This window comes from Aythya fuligula, chromosome 26, assembly GCF_009819795.1.
Source record: "Aythya fuligula isolate bAytFul2 chromosome 26, bAytFul2.pri, whole genome shotgun sequence".
Lineage (NCBI taxonomy): Eukaryota > Metazoa > Chordata > Aves > Anseriformes > Anatidae > Aythya > Aythya fuligula.
Genome location: NC_045584.1, coordinates 1,142,724 through 1,160,707, shown reverse-complemented (window position 1 = coordinate 1,160,707; position 17,984 = coordinate 1,142,724). Strand labels below are relative to the sequence as shown.

General features: G+C 66.5%; 3 protein-coding genes across 3 annotated transcripts; 1 reads left to right on the top strand and 2 right to left on the bottom strand.

Moving 5' to 3' along the window:
• The first annotated feature begins 100 nt into the window (after positions 1–100).
• On the top strand, positions 101–9,624 carry ABHD8 (abhydrolase domain containing 8). The gene is made up of 5 exons (XM_032203808.1): positions 101–431; positions 5,893–6,667; positions 7,165–7,335; positions 7,504–7,720; positions 7,801–9,624. The coding sequence occupies exons 2-5, from the start codon at positions 5,901–5,903 to the stop codon at positions 7,948–7,950; spliced, it is 1,305 nt and encodes a 434-aa protein (XP_032059699.1). The 5' UTR covers positions 101–431; positions 5,893–5,900; the 3' UTR covers positions 7,951–9,624.
• A 284-nt stretch (positions 9,625–9,908) lies between these two features.
• Positions 9,909–12,106, bottom strand: ANKLE1 (ankyrin repeat and LEM domain containing 1). Its single transcript, XM_032203913.1, has 6 exons — positions 12,040–12,106; positions 11,107–11,514; positions 10,854–11,016; positions 10,590–10,758; positions 10,380–10,509; positions 9,909–10,081 (listed from the first exon to the last, which is right to left on the bottom strand). Exons 1-6 carry the CDS (start codon positions 12,104–12,106, stop codon positions 9,909–9,911), a joined length of 1,110 nt encoding a protein of 369 aa, XP_032059804.1.
• A 2,419-nt stretch (positions 12,107–14,525) lies between these two features.
• Positions 14,526–17,984, bottom strand: BABAM1 (BRISC and BRCA1 A complex member 1). The gene is made up of 9 exons (XM_032203667.1): positions 17,961–17,984; positions 16,869–17,205; positions 16,710–16,768; positions 16,479–16,599; positions 16,149–16,227; positions 15,752–15,776; positions 15,428–15,557; positions 14,888–14,974; positions 14,526–14,770 (listed from the first exon to the last, which is right to left on the bottom strand). Exons 2-9 carry the CDS (start codon positions 17,163–17,165, stop codon positions 14,570–14,572), a joined length of 999 nt encoding a protein of 332 aa, XP_032059558.1. The 5' UTR covers positions 17,166–17,205; positions 17,961–17,984; the 3' UTR covers positions 14,526–14,569.

Below are 17,984 nucleotides of genomic sequence, written 5' to 3'. Positions count from 1 at the left end.
GGCAGGCCTCCATGGGCGGGCGCTTGGTTCGGCTTTGACTGGCAAGTCCCCGTGTCTGTCATGCCGAAAGCCCTCCTCCTTAGGAGGGATTTAAGGGGCTTTCTATGGCTAGAGACTACAAGGACAAATAGCACCCCCAAACCCCAGAGCTCGGGTATGAGGCTCCTCTCTCCGCCGGGGCTCATGGGGAGAGGATGGAAGGAGAGATTCCAGTCTAAAGCGGATGAGCTGAGCTGAAGGCACTGCTCCATCCTTCCCCCCACACCGGCGAAAAAATGTGATCAGAGGAGCCGAAAAGCTGAGCAGGCTGCCAGCGCTCGCGTCCTGCTCCCGCTGCCTCGGGCATCTCTCCCTCTCCCCCCTTTGCCTCCTGCAGGAATAAGCCTTTCGTTTGCAGCCTCGACTCCTGACAATCCTTGTCACTAAATGAGGTGAGCAGAGCGATCCGTCTCTCTTTGTGCAGGGGACCTGGAGCCCAAGCCCGCGATGTAGGGCATGCGCTGCAGCAGAGGGGAGGAAGGTGCTCGGCACGGGGAGCAAAAAAATGGCCAAAGGAGCAAAAAATGCCTCGAAGCTGGCGGCCGAAAGGGATTTGCGAGGCGTTTAAATGGGATTGCGGGGGGGAAGCAGCAGCTGGGGAGCAGCTCGGCGTTGTTTGCACTTAAATAGCCCCGTTCCATGAGCATGAGCGCGGGGTTAAAAAGCTGCCCGGCCATAAAACTTAGGAACGGCTGCCGTTGTGATGCAATTGCAGTAAATTATTGCTGGCTCCGGAGGAAGAAGACCTGCTGTTGCTATGTGCGTGTCAAATCTGCTTGGGTTTTTTGGTTGGAGAGCGAGGGGGCACCTGCATGCATCGCTGCCCGGCGGAGGGGGCAGGGTTTTCATCTTCCTTCCTCCTCGCAATGGTTTCTTCCAGGCTGCTCCTGGAGCCTGTAGGACATTTGCTGCCGGAGGAATCGGGCTGGCTTTCCTGCGGCTATGCGGTGGGACCACAGGCGAGCGTGTGCCGGCTCAGGCATCCCCCTGGAAATCCAGGAGGGTTTGGGAAAGCGGTGGGGTGAAGCAGCATGTCAGCCCTGGAGGTCAGGCGCAGGTTACTCCGCTGTGCATTGCATAATCTTTTGTTTCTCAAGGTCTTCTTCCTTCCTAAAGAGAGACGTGTGGCAGGCAGCCAGCCCTGGCTCCAGGCTGCCGTGTGTGCTACGGGCGGTCTGCTCTCCCTGCGATGCTGTTTCTCCACTCAATGCAATTTGTGTCCTGCAGGGCCCTCGGCAGAGCCCTGCCTGCGCCTGGGGACCCTGCACCCAGGGAAAGCGCAGGTTTTGGTTGCATCCCTGAGTACGCTGAGGATTTTGGGGCTGTCTCGGTGGTTTTCTGTTCATGCAGCCGACGAAACCTTCCTGACTGCTTACTCCTGAGTGTCCTGATAAAGCTGCTGTAATTGTATCAGGACGAGGAGGCTGGGTGTACCAGAATAAATCCAGGTGCTTGCCACCAGCTAGCGTGGCCGTTTCACATTCCCCCAGAGGGAAGTTTACTTCGCAGGACCGAGGCCGAGCGGCATAAACATTTTCTTGCGCCTATCTGTGACGAGTGCTTAAACAGCTGTTGTCTTTACGTGTTTCTCGATGCCATGGCTTCCCCACTTTGCACTGAGTGAATGAATGGGAGAGGCTGGAAAGAGCATAATGACATTTGCCCATTCCTCAGGAGTGTCGTGTGTCATCATTAATACTCGCGAGCCCCGGAGGGAAGGGATTAGAGCTGAACAAATTATTATGGCAGGTCGGATTCTGGCTGCAGCACATCTCACACTCCTCTCCATGTCCCTGGCATCTCTCCTCTTGAGGATTTGCGAGGAATTAGCAGATATGAAATCCCTGCTACTCCCTGCGGGGGGTCCACGGCTGCGTGCAGGGAAGGGACGGAGGTGCTGAGCAGTGGGGCTGTGGGGGTATTTCTGGCACGGGGGGAGCAGAAGCTGTTTGCAGCCATCAGCTCCTGCAGTAAACGATGCTTTGGGCTCGCTAATTGGGGCCAAATATTTACCAGGACTTCTGGCAGGGCCGGGCTCGGTGCTGCTTATGGGGCCGTAACGGGGAAACGCACCATCCTTTCCTTTCCCCTGCCCATAATTTCAAGGTTCCCCAGCAGGGAGAGGACAGGAGGAGGAGGTTTTTGTCATTTCCATCCCATCCTGGCACAGCCGAGGGGCACTGCGTGACCGTGCCCGCAGTGCTGCCATGCCTTGGGGGAAGAGATGGTGTGAGCACTGCCCCACGGGCTTTATATCAGCCCCACGGGCTTTATATCAGCCCCACAGGCTGCATGTCAGCCCCACAGGCTTTATATCAGCCCCACAGGCTATATATCAACTCCACAGGCTGCATGTCAGCCCCACAGGCTTTATATCAGCCCCACGGGCTCTACGGCAGCGTATCAGCCCCGCGTGGCTGCCTGTCACGTTACCGCGCCGGGCTTTCTGCCCTCCACCCCGCCACGTCGGCTCTTGTCCCATTTTTCTCCAGCTGTGACATGGTGCCGTCAAGTTGTGTAAAATCAGAGGCGCTGCAGCCCAAAGTAGGTCAGTAAGTTGTTTTTCCCAGCTGGGTTGCTCGTGGTGGCAGCAGGGAGGAGGCAGGGAGGATGAAGCCGGAGGACCCGGCGGTGGCATCGGTGCCCGGCGGGACGAGGTCCGGACCTGGGAGCTCGGTCGGCCTCCCCAAATCAATCCTCAGCATCCCTTGAGCTGTCAGCTTCGGAGCTGGGAGCGTTTTCCTGAGGGAAGCGGTGATTTTGGGGAGGGATCCGGACGCGGGTACCGGCTCGTGGCGATGCTCTTCGCTTCCCCAAACCCGCAGCCTGGCGGGCTGGCGCCGTGCTCGCGCCGCGCCTGACTCATTGTTGTGCCTGGCCTTATGTAACTGGTGCCGAAATCTCTGCTGGGGGCGGTGGTGGAAGGTAGCCGGGATGGAGGGGGAAGGGGGGGGAGAAAAAAAGCAGCTCATTGCCATGGTTACCAGCGGCTTCGCAAAGTTCTTCCCATCCGTCTGGTTCCGTTCTCAGCCCTTGCATCTGGCGGAGGGAACGTCCCTCGGCGTTTCTGCCCGCGGCAGACGCTGGGAGGCGGCGGGTGGGAGGTGGGAGACGGGCACGCCGAGCCTCCAGCCCCGGGGATGGAGTCTGAGATCGGGGTGCTCCGCTTAACCTCCTGCCCCCTCCGTTTCCAGCTCAGCCATTGAACGGTTTGGCCGGGATTTGGAGCCTGTTAGAAGGGCTGCCACGTCTTGGACCGTGAGTTCCAGGGTGGGCAGAGCCAAACGTGGGTATCTTGGGTCTGGGCAGCCCCCTCCTTGCAGAGGGAGCCACGTTCGTGCCCAAAAGCAGACCCCCAGCCCCAGGATCGGGGCAGAGCTGGGCTCCTGGATCTGCCTGCAGAGCTCCCGAGCGCGAGAGCCTTCCAGCAAATCAATTCTGGAAATGAACAGGGTGGACTAATTGAGTTAATCCTGGGAAGTTAATCAATGTCGGGTCGGTTTGGCCAGAAGTCCTGTTTATAATCCACGCAGAGATCATTAATGCCTTGTGAAATGGAGGCGCGCTGTGAGTCCAAGCTGTGTGGAAAGAAATCGGAGGGAGAAGCCACGCCGGGATGTCCAAATGAGCACTGTCAGGATCATCCCTGGGCTGCGACCACCTCCTGCCTTCCCCTGCCTCGATTCCCCTGCTGGCAGCACCGGGGCAGCCGCAGCAAATCCACAGGGACGTGGGAGAACCAGGGAGCTGCACAGCCCTTGGCCAGCCGGGGCAGAGCTCGTGGGCCTCGTGGGGACTGCAGTGCTCGGGTCTGGCTGTTCTCCTCCCCGGTTTCCACCTGCCCTGCCTCTCTTAAAAGCACGGTGAGAGCGGAGGCGTTCTCCATCCCAGCACAGAAGCAGCTGGGGATCTTCCAGCCAGCAGCTCCAGCCAGCCTGGTGCCCAGCTCCGCGGGCTCCTCGCCGGTTTGGAAGCTCGGCTCAACAAAACGCACCGGCCCCTTGCCCAGGACGTGCTCAGCTGCACCTTCCCAACGCACCGAGAGCTCCTGCTCCTGCTCCATCCCACAGGATGAGCTCCGGATGAGCAAGGAGAGGCTCCGTGGGCTCCCGGGGAGGTCGCTTTGGTGCTGCAGAGCTCCTGGTGCCGCAGGACCTGAGCTGCATCCTGCACGGACGCGCCTGTGTCCGCAGGGATCGCCGACACGAGCCTGGGGACAAAACCTCAAAGCTCTGGGACGGACACGGCGCGGCCTCAGCCCAGCCCCATGCCCCACGTCCCCACTGCGAGCCGGAGCAGCTTTCCTAACGCTGCAGCTCTCTCCCCCACGGGGGCAAAAACCGTGGCACCTCGTGCTCGCTCCTCCCCGCCGCGAGCGGCACGAAGCAGGGAAGTCCCTGGCAGAGCTGGGGCGAGCACCAAACGCTGGCCTCTGTCCCGAGAGGAAAAAGGGAGCTGGCACAAATCCCTCCGCCTCTGCCAAGGGAGCTGTTCCCCAGCAGGAGCCGGGCTGCTTTCTTCCAGGGGGAACCCACCAGCCGTGCGCGGGGCTGGCGACGGAGCAGGTGCGGGTGCCTTGGGTCTGTGCCGGTGGGGGCCAGGCTGGGGGTGCTGGGGGGCTCCGAGCAGGGTGCAGCATCGCCCTCTTCGCCCCCAAACGCACCGAATTATCAAAGCTGCGAATTATCAGAGCCCTGAGCCCTGCCTGCCTCCGTTCCCTGGGTTGTTTCGCTCGTGCCCTGCCAGCAGCGTGGCTCCGAGGCTGCCGGCTGCATTTCGGGGGCTTGCTCGGGGAGTTCAGGGGCTGCTCCCCAGCACAACCCGGATGGTGATGTTTAATTCCCCGCTGGGAACGCACTCCTCCTTCCCTTCCACGGGGGGCCACGCTCAGTAACTTGCAGCTGAAGGGGGGGGCCGCCCGTGTCCCCCCAGCCCCCGCCGCGGCTCGCTTTGCTCAGCAGCCCTTCGGCATCAATAATTCACCGTGTTTGGCTTCGTCAATAATAAATGTGCATCAGCCTGGTGGAGAGGGGCGGCAGGAACAGCCCCAGCCCGGGCCATGCGCCCTCGGTGCCAGCCCCAGCTCGGTGCCCCCAGCCCCTGCTGCACCCACCCCGGTGGTCCCATCACCCCCAGCCCTCTCCAAAAGCCCCCCCCCAAGCTCAAAAACATCCCGAGCACCCCAGGAAGAGCAAGCATCAAACACTGGGCTTGCCTCGGGGCCAGGGAGGATGGTGCCGAGCTCCCCCAGCCTCTCCCAACCCTGCTGTGGGGCTGGAAATATGGGGAGGGGGCTCCCCCCCGCTCCGGGCTGGGTAACTGCCTCTCCCTCCGGTTCTTGCGCTCAGCCTCAATTTGCGGAGTGACTCTAATTAAAACCTCCAGCCCCGCTCCACTGCAATTTGCTAATCGCATCGGTGGTTTGGAGCGCAGCTACGCGCACATATATATTTCATCAGGATAAATAATGCATCCCCATCGCCGAACCTCTCCCCCCAGCCCCATATTTGGTGCCAGAAATAGCTTTTTCGGTTCAGACGGGCTTTTCCTTGGGTGTTCCTCCCTTGGCCAGGGCAGAGCCATCCTTAGGGGCCCATCACCTGGGGACCGCGGCGCTTTGCAGCCACAGCACCACGCCAGGCTGGTGATGGGGACGTGGCTCCAGACAAAGCTGGACGAGGGCGCGGGGGTTCCACCTCCGACCAGAAGCAAAACCGAGGTGGCTCAGCGGGGTCGTGCGTTTGGGGAAGCACCAAATTCAGCCCCCAGGAGCGTGCTCTGCCCTCGCTCACGCTGCCCTGGCTCTCCCCGCTCGGACTAACACCCTTCTCCTTCCCCTCTCGCCCCGTGCAGGGAGCATAATGCTGAACAGCATCACCGATGGGCTCCTCTGCTGCCTGATGGGCAAAACGACCAACGCCGTGGGGCCGCTGGACAGCGTTGAGGCCGGCAACGGCTACAGCTTCATGGAGGTGAAGCCGGGGAGGATCCTGCGGGTCCGGCACAGCACGCCGAGCCGCCCGGCCGCCGAGCAGCCCGAGGAACCGCAGGCTGGGGGCGCGGAGCGGGGCACGGTGCACTGCAAGCGCAAAATCACCCTGTACCGCAACGGGCAGCTGGTGATCGAGAACCTGGGGGACGCCGTCCGCTCCGAGATCCTGCACTGCCACAACGGCTCGGCGGAGCCCAACAGCACCGTGGAGCTGGAGCTCTCCGAGCTGGCAAACCAAGCCCCCGCCGGCACGCCGGGAGCTGGCACGCCGGGAGCCGGAACGCCGGGAGCTGGCGCCCGCGACGCGGCCCCCGCCAAGCGTCGGAAGCGCAAGCCGAAGAAAGTCATCAACATCGACTGCAAGAAGCAGATCACGAGCTGCAAAGGCACGCACAGCGACGTCGTCCTCTTCTTCATCCACGGCGTGGGCGGCTCGCTGGACATCTGGAAGGAGCAGCTGGACTTCTTCACCAAGCTGGGCTACGAGGTGGTGGCTCCCGACCTGGCCGGCCACGGCTGCAGCTCGGCTCCCCAAATCGCCGCCGCCTACACCTTCTACGCGCTGGCCGAGGACATGAGGGCCGTCTTCAAGCGCTACGCCAAGAAGAGGAACATCCTCATAGGGCACTCCTACGGGTAAGGGACACGGGGACACGTAGATGCCTTCATCCTGCTTGCCTTGGCAGCAAACGCTGGAGGAATGCCGGACAAAATGCCAGCGAATGCTGCACGAATCCTGCCCCGCCGGGGCCGAGGAGCAGAGCAGGGGTGCAGGGTTTCCAGCCCTAGGTTTATCCTCAGCTCTGACCTCCTCCATCCTCTCGGTGCATGTTTCTGGGTCCGGCTAATCCCTGCGCCCGCCCTCCCGAGCGCGTGGGCCAGCAAGGAAGCCAGTGGCACTCAGTCTATAAATAGAGTAAGCCCGAGAAAGTCAATTAGAAGGGGACTAAGCACTCCAGAGCAGGCCTGGGAGGAGAGGGAGTGGAGCTGGGCAGGATTAGATGGGAGGAACGAGTGGGACGCAGCCTCCGGCATGGCTGAGCTGATCTCAGGGCGCTGGCGACGTCCCCGCTGTGCCGGTGGCTGCTTCGTGCAGGAATGAGCTCGGTGCACGGCGCTGTGTCTCCCCGCAGGGTCTCCTTCTGCACCTTCCTAGCCCACGAGTACCCAGACCTGGTCCATAAAGTGATCATGATCAACGGAGGGGGCCCGACGGCGCTGGAGCCCAGCCTCTGCTCCATCTTCAACATGCCCACCTGCGTGCTGCACTGCCTGTCCCCGTGCCTGGCCTGGAGCTTCCTCAAGTGAGTCCCCAGCCCCGCGCCACCGCTGTCCCCAACCAGCCCAGCCCTGTGCAGGCTCCCAGTTTGGGGACCCCCAGCACGGGCAGGGACACCAGCGTGTCCCCAACCCGTGTGATAGCGGCACTGTGCCATGCTGACCCCCCTGCCCGTGCTGGCTCTGTCCCCTAGGGCTGGCTTCGCTCGCCAGGGTGCCAAAGAGAAGCAGCTGCTGAAGGAAGGCAACGCCTTCAACGTGTCCTCCTTCGTGCTGCGCGCCATGATGAGCGGGCAGTACTGGCCCGAGGGCGACGAGGTTTACCACGCGGAGCTGGCCGTGCCCGTGCTGCTGGTGCACGGCATGCACGACAAGTTCGTGCCGGTGGAGGAGGACCAGCGCATGGCCGAGGTACGGGATGGAGTGGAGCTGAGGGAGGTGAGGGTCGGGGGCTTGTCCCGGCGCTGACGCCCGTCCCCGTGTCCCTCCAGATCCTGCTGATCGCCTTCCTGAAGGTGATCGACGAGGGCAGCCACATGGTGATGATGGAGTGCCCGGAGACGGTCAACACCCTGCTCCACGAGTTCGTCCTGTGGGAGCCCGAGACGCCAGCCGGGGACGGGCAAGGAGAGAAAAAATAAGGTGGCGGGGACGCGGTGACCGGGCTGCTCCGATGGGAGAGACGTTTCGGAGCGCAGAGGGCTTTACGAGCGCAGAGGGGCAGGGTGCAGCCTGCCCCCGCCGGGAGCGGAGCTGATTTTCTTCCCCGGGTCGCAGGCTGGCGGCGGCGGAGCGCGGGGGGCTCCCCCCGGGCACGGGTGCGCGGGGCCGGCAGCGGGACCACGGCAGACCCGGTCGCCGTTCCCCTCGGGGACGGCATGGCAGCCGCTGGAGCGTCTTCATCCTGTTTCGTTGTAGTGTTCTTTTCCTCACGCAGCGACCCCCCCGGGGGGGGGCAGAGATAGAGAGAGAGAGAGAGAGGATGCTGCGGGGGGGCTGCTCCCACCTGCAGCAGTGCGGGACGAAGGCAGACGGGGTCCCTGCGGGGAGAGCGCGGTGCCCCCCCCCCGGCCTTTTCCTCGCCAGGGCTGGAGGAGCCGACGTGGGATTGCTCGAAGGGGAAGCCAAAAGTGGGATTTGCCTCTCTAACCCTCGGTGGCGGGGGTGGCGACGAGGCTGAGCTCTCCCCCCCAGTGCCACCGTTCGTGCAGTTGTGTCCCCAAACCACCGCCGCTTTAGGATACCGCAGCGCTGGCTTCTGCACAGCTCCCCCCCTGCTGCTGCCGCCGCCGCCACCGCCGGGGCTCCTCGAGGTGCTCGGAGCCGCCACCACCACCGCGCCGTGCCACCCACCCGCCCTCCCCGGCACCCGCAGCAAACCCCGAGCAACGCGGGGCGGGCGATGCAAACCGGGGCCGAGCGCTCGTTACCAGCACCGGCTCCGTGCACAACCCCACGGATCCCGGGGCCGCTCCTCTCCTCCACCACTTGTGCCCCATAGCCAGGATCCGGGCAGGACCATGAAGGTATATGGGATGTGCCGGGCATCGTTGTGGGGTCTCCGTGCTCCCGGCAAGGCTGGGGGGCTCCGTGGGACCCCCGAGCGAGCTGGGGCTGTGCTCGGCACGGCTGCTCCCCGGCCCCAAGCCCACGCGCTGGGGATGGCCGCAGCCTCCCCGTTACCCCAAAGAGCAGAGCCGCTCCCCTCGTTGTTTTCTCCTCTTTTTCTCCCCCCCCATCTAAACCAAAGAAACAGCCAGGCCTGTTCGTCCCGTGGGAACCTTGCCCTCTGGGTGGGTGCAAGAGCCCCTCTTCATCCTCACCACCCCAGGTCAGCTCCGGGGGCTCCCGGCCGTGCGGGGCTGCCCTATAATCAGAGCTGGCACCCCAAAACCAAGCGATGGGGAAGAGGAAGGGCCCTTGGGAGCTGGCGCCGGCGCGGCAGGGACCGCGTGTGACGAGTGCCACCGCACGAGCCACGCTCCGTCCCCTCCGCCACCGCCCGCCCGCGCCCACCACTGCAGCCTCCTGTCTCATAATGAGAATTTTAACGCCCTAAACCCAGGTGCGGACGCGTTTCCGCACCCCTACCCCGAATCACGGCTCTGCCCCCCCCGTACTGCACCCCCCCAAAACGGGCCAGAGGCCACCGTCAGCGCCACGGCCCTACACCCTCTGTCGCCACGGAGTCTGTGCCGCTCGTACCGCCATCGCTTGCGCTAAGGCAAAGGCAAAACGCCCCCCGCTGCCCCCCGCCGCTGAGCCCTGCGCCGTGTTCGTGCCATTTCATACAGTAAAGCCGTGTTATATTCTCAGCCGCGTCCGACTCGGTCACAGGGGGGACAGGGTTTGGGAGCGGGGCAGCGAGGGGAAGCGAAGCCCGAAGCCACGGGGAGAGCTTCGAGTCGTCGTCACGCCCACAGCCCTGCCGGGATTTATTCCTCACCGTTTAGGGGACGGGTAAAAATAAATAGGAAAAAACTCTCACCGTCGCTCCCGAGATAAAAACACGCCGCCACGCCGCCCTCGCCTCCTGGGGAGGCGCAAGGGGGTGAAGGCGAGGGGTGTCCCCAGCCCCCCCGGTGTCTCCCCAGGGTGCTCAGCGCCCACCCTGGATGTCCGCTGGCCGGAGCTGCCGCTCGCCCTCGGCCAGGAAGATGCGCATGGCCCTGTGCAGCATGTGCACACCCAGGCGCCGGCGCCTCTCGGGTGGCCAGCTCGCCGCCGCGCCGTAGCAGTTCCCCTTCCGCTGGTTGGTGATGCTCTGCAGCCCTGCGGGGATGGGGTCAGCACCCTCAGCCCCCCCAGGATGGGCTCAGCACCCTCGTTCCTCCCCGTTAGCACCCGCAGCCCCAAAGGGTCCCCGTTAGCACCCGCTCCCAGGCATCTTTCCCCTGCTGGAGATGAAGAATGGGGGGCTTGTGCCCAAACCCCGCGCTGCCGACCACGCACCCCAAACCCCCCGTGCACCCCAGGACAGGCTGCAGCCCCCTGCTCTGCACGCAGGGGGGTCGGAGAGGTGGCAGAGCCGATCCCGGGACCTTTTCCCCCAGGCCACAACCCCACTCACCCAGAGCCTCCACCACGCAGCTCTCCCTCGTGTACGCCTCGGCCGGCACGCTGCTCTGGAAGCAGTGCACGGAGATGACGCCCTGCCCGCTCCCCCAGATCTCCAGGATGCGCCGCACCTTGGGGCAGCCCTGCGGGACGGCGGCACCGTCACCACGACCCCGTGCCCACCACCGTGGCCTCGAGCACCCCCCCCGGGACAATCCTCAGCGCGTCCCACCTTCCTCGTGCCTGCCCGATACTGGCTCAGAGCCTCGGAGAGGTGGCAGTAGGGCCGGGCGCGCGTCCCCTTGCCCACGTAGAAGACGGCTTTGACGAAGGTCCTGAAGCACTCCGCTGGGCTCAGGCGGTGGCAGCGCAGCGGCAGGTCCTGGGTGACCCTGGGGGTGCAAACCCCAACCCTCGAGGCTTGTGGGGTCTCCATGGGGGGGGCACCAGCCCCAGAACCCCCAGGGGGCATGCAGCCCAGCCCTACCTGGGGTCGAGGAGGAGGTAGTTGAAGCTGGCTTTCCGCAGCCCCTCGCGCCAGTGCCGGCTCCGGTCGGGGCGGTCGAATTGCTGCGCCAACACCCGCTCATCCTGGGCGCAGTCGGGGACGTGGCCGGTCTGCAGCGCGGCCGCCAGCTCGGGGCTGTGCCCTGGGGTGGCCACGGGGGGGTTGGGGAACACCCCGAGACCCCCCCATCAGGTTTAGAGAGACGGGGGGGGGGGGGGGTCCCAGGACTCACCCTCCGGGCTGCGGCTCAGCTTCTCCAGGCGCCGCAGGTAGATGCGCCGGGTGAATTCCGTGATGGGTCCGGGGTCCTCCCCCAGCACCCGCAGCCGCCGGCGGAGCGCCTCGTCGGAGAGCACCCGTGGGACCCGTGCTGGCCCCTTGGGGACCGCGGTGTCCCCAGGGCTGGTGGCTTCTGCACCAGGGCTGTGCCGCTCGCTGGGCACCCGTCCCTCGTGCTCCACGGCGCGATGGGGGACGCAGACGGTGGGTGAGGGTGGCACCGGTGGGCTCCCCGGGTCCAGCACCCTGAGGTTGGTGGTGTGGGGGGAGCCCTGGGGGTCTGATGGGGAGTCCTGGAAGGGGTCACGGTCCCCAGGACCCAGCAGCACCGTGGAGATGGAGCTGGAGGAGCCCTGAGGGTCTGACGGGGAGTTCCGGGTGGGGTCGCGGTCCCCAGGACCCAGCAGCACCGTGGGGCTGGAGCTGCTGCCCCCCAGGGGGGAGCTGGGCTGGCTGGGGGTCCTGGGGAGGATCTGGGTGTCATCCAGGGAAGCCGTGCCTTCTCCGTCCCCGCTGGACACATCCGCACCCCCAAGGGCGACGCGGTGCCCCAGGGTGGGGGCGGTGTCCCTGGGGACACCCCTGGGTGCTCTGACCCTGGGGGGCCTCCGGGGCATCTCCAGGGTGGTGTCAAAGAGGGAGGAAGAGGAAGAGGAGGCACCGAGCCGCTCCGCTGATGCCTGGAGGCGCCTCTTGGTGCGGGGGGTGACGTGGCAGAACTGGGGGGGCTGCAAGGTGCCACCCCCTGCAGCGAGGCTGGGTGGACTGCGAGGGGTCCTTGGGGTGCCAGGAGGGGAGCCCCCGAGGGTGCAGCCTCGGAGCAGCGCAGGCAGCTCCCCCACAACTGGGGGGCTCCGGGGGGGCAGCTCCTGGGGTCCTGCTTCACCCTGGCACCCCCCGGCCTCGCTGGGCTCCAGCGTCTCCACAGCGGTGACGAAGCACTCGCTGGCCATGCTGCTGTCCTCCTCCCCGGGGCTGCTGTAGTCACTGCCCCCAGCCCCTCTGCAACCCAGGGGCCGGGGGGGACTCCTGGCCCCAGTTCTGGGCTTGGGGCCCCCCCTCGTCCCCGTCCTTCTTGGGGTTCCCTGCCCAGGCTCGTCCCCAGCACACAGCAGGGTGCTGGAGGCGAGGGGCTGCGGGGGGAAAGCCGAGCCTCTGGGGGGGCACGGGGGGAAGGAGGGGACGGAGGCGGGTAGGGGACAGCCCAGCCACGCTGGGGGCTCCCCAGACCCGTGGCTGTTCCCCGGTTCCAGCTCACCCAGCTGGGACAGGCGGGTGCTGCTCAGGGGCCCCGCGTCGGAGCAATCCTCGGTCAGGAAGGACAGCGAGCGCCTGGGCCCCCACGGGGCTTCGGGGTCGGGATGGGGCTCAGCACCCGGCCCCCCAAGAGGAGGAGCAGCAACAGCAGCGCCCCGAAACCAGCCGCAGCAGCACCCCGAGGGGGGGTTATCCCCTGCAGGGGGGCAGCCCTGGACGTGCAGGGGGTCGCGCAGGAGCGGCGCGCGCAGCCGGCAGCCTCGCGGCAGCGCCAGGTCGACGGCTCGCTTCCCATCCTGCGGGGAGGGGCCGCTGCTGTGACACCCCCAGCAAGGACGGGGACCCCGCCAGCAGCTCGGTGCTGTCCCCAAAGCCCCCCCCCCCCAGCTAACCTGGTCGCGGAGCTCCGGGTACCCCCCTGTCTTCAGCCGGTGGCACCCCCGGGATGCGGCGATGCGCAGCGGTGGGAGCTCCTGGGGGGACCTGGCACAAGATTGGGGTCACTGCTGTCCCCTCGGTGCCTCCGGTGACCCCCCCCAGCCACAGTTCGTCACCCCCCCGTTCCTCCCACCAGTAGCCAAGTGGTTGGGGGTGACCCCCCCACGAGGCGGGAGCAGTTTGGGGTCAGCCCCCAGCTGCAGCAGGGCCTCCAGCACCCTGCGGCATGGCCAGCGGGGGGGGGGGGTCACCGGCCTGCACCCCCCCGGGTCACCCCCCACCCCCTGGGTCACCCCAAACTGTGCACGGCCCCTGCCTGCACCTGCCCCAACGCCCCCCCGTGGGGCTGAGCCCCCCGATCCGCGGCCATACAAGGAAGGGGGGGGCCAACAGAGCAACAACCCCCCCCAAGGCACCCAACACCCCCTTCCCTAGACCCCCCCACCCTTAAAGCAGTGCACGCAGCACCCCCCCGCAACACCACCCACACCAGACCCCCCCCATACAACGCGAAGAAGCCCCCCCCAGCGCAACACCCCCCCCCCCAATGCACTGAGGGGTGCCCTAAGCGAGCCCCCCCGGGCCCCCCCCCCGTTAATGCAACGGCCCCGGGTGCAGGGCGTGCAATGGCCTCCGGTGCAAGCCCCCCCCCACCCCCAAAAAACGCGTCCCGCCCCCCCCTTACGGCGCTCGGCGCCCCCCCCTCCGTCTCGCGCCGCCCCGCTCCATTCATGCCGCCCCCCGCGCGCGCGCGCGCCCCCGCCCATTCAAACCCCCCCGCGCGCCGCCGCTCATTGGTCGCCTCGCCGGCCAATAGGAGGCGGCCGCGGGATGCCCCGCCCACAACTCGAAGGGGCGGGGCCGTAGCGCCCAGTGCCTCCCAGTAACCCTGACCCGGCATTGCCCAGTTCCTCCCAGTAACCTGGCACCTACACATCCCAGTGCCTCCCAGTAACCCTGACCCGGCATTGCCCAGTTCCTCCCAGTAACCTGGCACCTGCGCTCCCCAGTGCCTCCCAGTAACCCAGCCCCTGCAGCTCCCAGTTCCTCCCAGTGCCCTGCCCCAGCATGGTCCAGTGCCACCCAGTGCCCTGCACCAGTATCGCCCAGTAACCCTGACCCCCTACACCATCCAGTTCCTCCCAGTGCCCTGCCCCTGAATAACCCAGTTCCTCCCAGTAACCCTGCCCCAGCATCGCCCAGTTCCTCCCAGTAACCCTGCCCCAGCATCACCCAGTTCCTCCCAGTAACCCTGCCCCAGCATCACCCAGTTCCTCCCAGTAACCCTGCCCCAGCGTCTCCCAGTTCCTCCCAGTAACCCCGCCCCAGCATCACCCAGTTCCTCCCAGTAACCCCACCCAGACCCCCAGTCCCCCCCCACAACCAAAACCCACCCCACCCCATGCCCCCCACCCCTCCCGGCGCCCCCACCCCACGCAGCGAGGGCCGAGCAGACCCCACACCCCCCTCAGCACCCCCAACACCCCCAACAACACCACACCACACACCGACCAGTCCTAAAAACACCTTTTTTTCCCCCAAACCCCACCACGGACCAAAAGGGGCGCACGGGGACGCTCCGGGGGCACGCGGCGGCTCCAGGACGCGGTGGCCACCGGCGGGGGGCTCGGAGGCTGGCCGTGACCTCGGGGGGGGGGTCAGACGGTGGCGGTGACCTCGGGGGGGGGGTCACAGGGTGGCGGTGACCTCGGGGGGGGGGGTCAGACGGTGGCCTCGGCCTCGGGGGGCTCGTCGCCCTCCAGCAGGCTGTAGGCGGCGTGGGTCTGGAAGGGGCGCTGCAGGGGGTGCGCCAGCAGCTTGGCCATGCAGTTGTGCAGCTCCACCGCCGGCCCCGTCAGCGCCACCTCGTACTTGTAGTTGGTGCCCTTGGCGTCCAGGCTGCTGAAGAAGGCGTAGAGCTCCTGGGGAGGGACACGGGGACACCCCCCAACACACAGCTTCGGGTAGCTGGGGGGGGGACACAGCACGAACCATCAATGTTCCCCCTCCATCCCTCCCCGACCTCGTCCTGCGCTCACCTTCCAGCTCGTCTCGTCCTCCTTCTCCTCCGCCCCGTTGTGGATGTAAACCACGTCGAAGAAGAAGTAGGGGCACTGCAGCATCTTCTGCGGGTTGGGGGCGGGGGGGGGGGGGGACCGGGCACGGTTTTTGGGTGTGCTGGGCACCACCCGAGCTCACCCCCCCAGGGGTCTGGGCGCAGCTCTTGGACACGCCAGGCACCATCGGAGCCCACCCGTGGCACCCCGGGGGGCTGGGAACAGCTCCTGGATGCACCGGACACCCCCCGAGCCCACCCCCACAGGGTCCCTGGGGGTCCGGGCACGGCTTTTGGACACGTCAGACACACCCCGAGCCCACCCACATGGGGTCCCTGGGGGTCTGGGCACGGCTTTTGGACACCCCAGACACCCCCCGAGCTCGCCCATGGCACCCCAGGCTCTTGGACGCACCGGACACCCCCTGAACCCACCCACATGGGGTCCCAGGGGGTCCGGGCACGGTTTTTGGACGCACCGGACACCCCCCCGAGCCCACCCGTGGCACCCCGGGGTCCTTACCTTCATCTGCTCCGAGGCAGAGAACTGGGGCTGGCAGCCCGGGCGGCCGAGCACCAGGATGGTGCGCACCACGTAGGGCGGCGGGATGGTCTGCACGTTCTCCGTCACCGGCAGCTCGATCTTCTGCTGGCTGCACCGGGATGGGGGGGGGACACCACGGGGGGGCTGAGACCTCCCCCACCTCCCTCTGAGCAAACCCAGCACCCCTAAAACCCGCCGGGGGGGGCGGCGCCGCAGGCACCCCGCTCGTTTGGTTTTTAGGGTGATGCCCCTATGTTTTTTAGGGCCCCCAGCCCCCCGTGTGCCCCCCCCGGCTGTACTCACATGAGGTTGAAGAGCCCCTCGAGATCTGCAGCCCGAGGTAAGGACAGATCCCAAAAAACAGACCCCTCCCTGCCCCCCAGACCATTGTGTCCCCCCCCGGTGGGGGTCCTGAGCTCAGACCCGGTGCCCGGGGATGCCCCAGGGTGGGGAGAAAAATCCCAAGAAATGGATTTTGGGGCCGGAGGGGAAGGAGCCCGGCCTCACAGCCCCGGTGTGGCCACTGTGGGGACAGCAGCGAGGCCGCGGATCTGCTGCCATCTGCAGGCAAAGGGCCTGGAAGGGCCCTGCTGGAACCCAAGGGACCCCAATGGCACCCAAAGGGACCCCGACGGCACCCAAAGGGGACCCCACATGCTCCGAGCCCCCAGCCCCGTGGGCTCGCTGCCGGCACGGATACTGAAGGACTTGCAGACGACGGTCTCCAGGTCGTAGAGGCAGCTGCAGACCTCGCGGGGGTCCGAGGTGAACCCTGAGAGCTGAGGGGAGACGGGGTGAGGGGGGCACGGAGCTGTCGCCATCCCCATCCTATCCCCGTTCCCATCCCATCCCGTCCCTGTCCCCATCCCCATCTTCATCCTGTCCCCATCCCATCCATCCCCATGCCATCCCCATCCTCATCCCATCCCATCCTCATCCCCATATTTATCCCATCCTGCCCCCATCCCCATCCCATCCCCATCCTGTCCCCATCCTGTCCCTGTCCCCGTCCCGTCCCCGTCCCGCTCACCCACGTGGCGTCGTTGTTCACCACCACCAGCGCGAACTCGTGGCTCTTGTCGATCTTGTGCTTCGTCCTCACGAACATCTCGATCATCTTCTGCGAGATGTTCAGCGCGTTGGTCTTGGACCTGCGGGACGGAACAGAACAGGACGGGACGGGGACACTGCGCTCAGCGCCACCACCCCCAAAACCCCACCACCAGTCAAACCAGTCCCCTCTCCAAACCCCGACACTCACCCATTAAACGACTCCAGCTTGGGCAGAGCCATCTCCTCCGCCAGGTCCAGGCAGATGATCTGGGGGGGGGGGCGAGAAGGGGATGATGCTGAACACCCCCAGCCCCACTGGGACCCCCCGGGACCCCCCCAAACCCCCGGTACCCGACACCTCACTCACCACCTTCTCGGGGCAATTCACCCGGGGCGTCTTCACCTGCACCTCTGCGGGGTGCGCGGGGCCGGGCCAGGCGGTGCCGTCGGGGGCGGCGGTGCTTTGGGGGCTGTCGTCGGCGCTGGCGGCTTCGCCCTCGCCCTCGCTGCGGTTTCCCACGCTGGTTTGGGCGCTCAGCGCCCGGTCCTCGGCGCCCTCAGGGTTGGAGCGGGTGCGGGGTCGCTGCTCCCCCAGCGCCTTCTCCTCCTCTTCCTCGGCGGCGCTGCCCGGCTCCGACGTGTCCATGCCGCAGCCGCGCTCCATGGTGGGGTGATGGTGGGGTGCTGGGGGGGTGCTGGGGGGGCTGCGGGGGTGTTATTGGGGTTGGGTGCCCACCCCTTGTGCCTCCTGATCCTGTGACACTGTGGTGTCCCCCTCCCGCTGCCCAGGGTAGCCCTGACCCCATAAAATTCCCCTCGCTCCCTGTGCCTCCTCTGTGCACCCCCCTGACCCCATGCACCCCCCTAACCCCATGCACCCCCCTGACCCTGCGTCCCCCCCCTTGACCCCATGCACCCCCCGACCCTGTGCACCCCCCACTGACCTTGTGTCTCCCCTTGACCCCGTGCAACCCCCCGACCCCATGCAACCCCCCCCTTGGCCCCATGCACCCCCCCCGACCCTGTGTCCCCCCTCTGATCCCATGCACCCCCCCGACCCCATGCACCCCCCCGACCCCATACACTCCCCGTTCACCCCATACACCCCCACGCTCCCCCCACCCCATGCACCCCCCTCACCCCCTGTGGACCCCCCGACCCCGTGCACTCCCCCTCGCCCCATGCACCCCCCTGTGCCCCCCTCACCCCCTCTGTGCCCCCCCCCCGACCCCGTGCATCCCCCCCTCGACCCCATGCAACCCCCCCAGCCCCTGTGGACCCCCCCCCCGACCCCTGTGGACCCCCCCCAGCCCCTGTGGACCCCCCCCAGCCCCTTGTGGACCCCCCCCGGACCCTGTGGACCCCTGCCCCCATGCACTCCCCATGCACCCCCTTTACGCACCCCCTTTGTGCCCCCCCCCGCCCCGTGCCCCCCCCTCGCCCCCCGGCGCGCGCTCACCCGCTCTCGGCCGCCCGAGCCCCG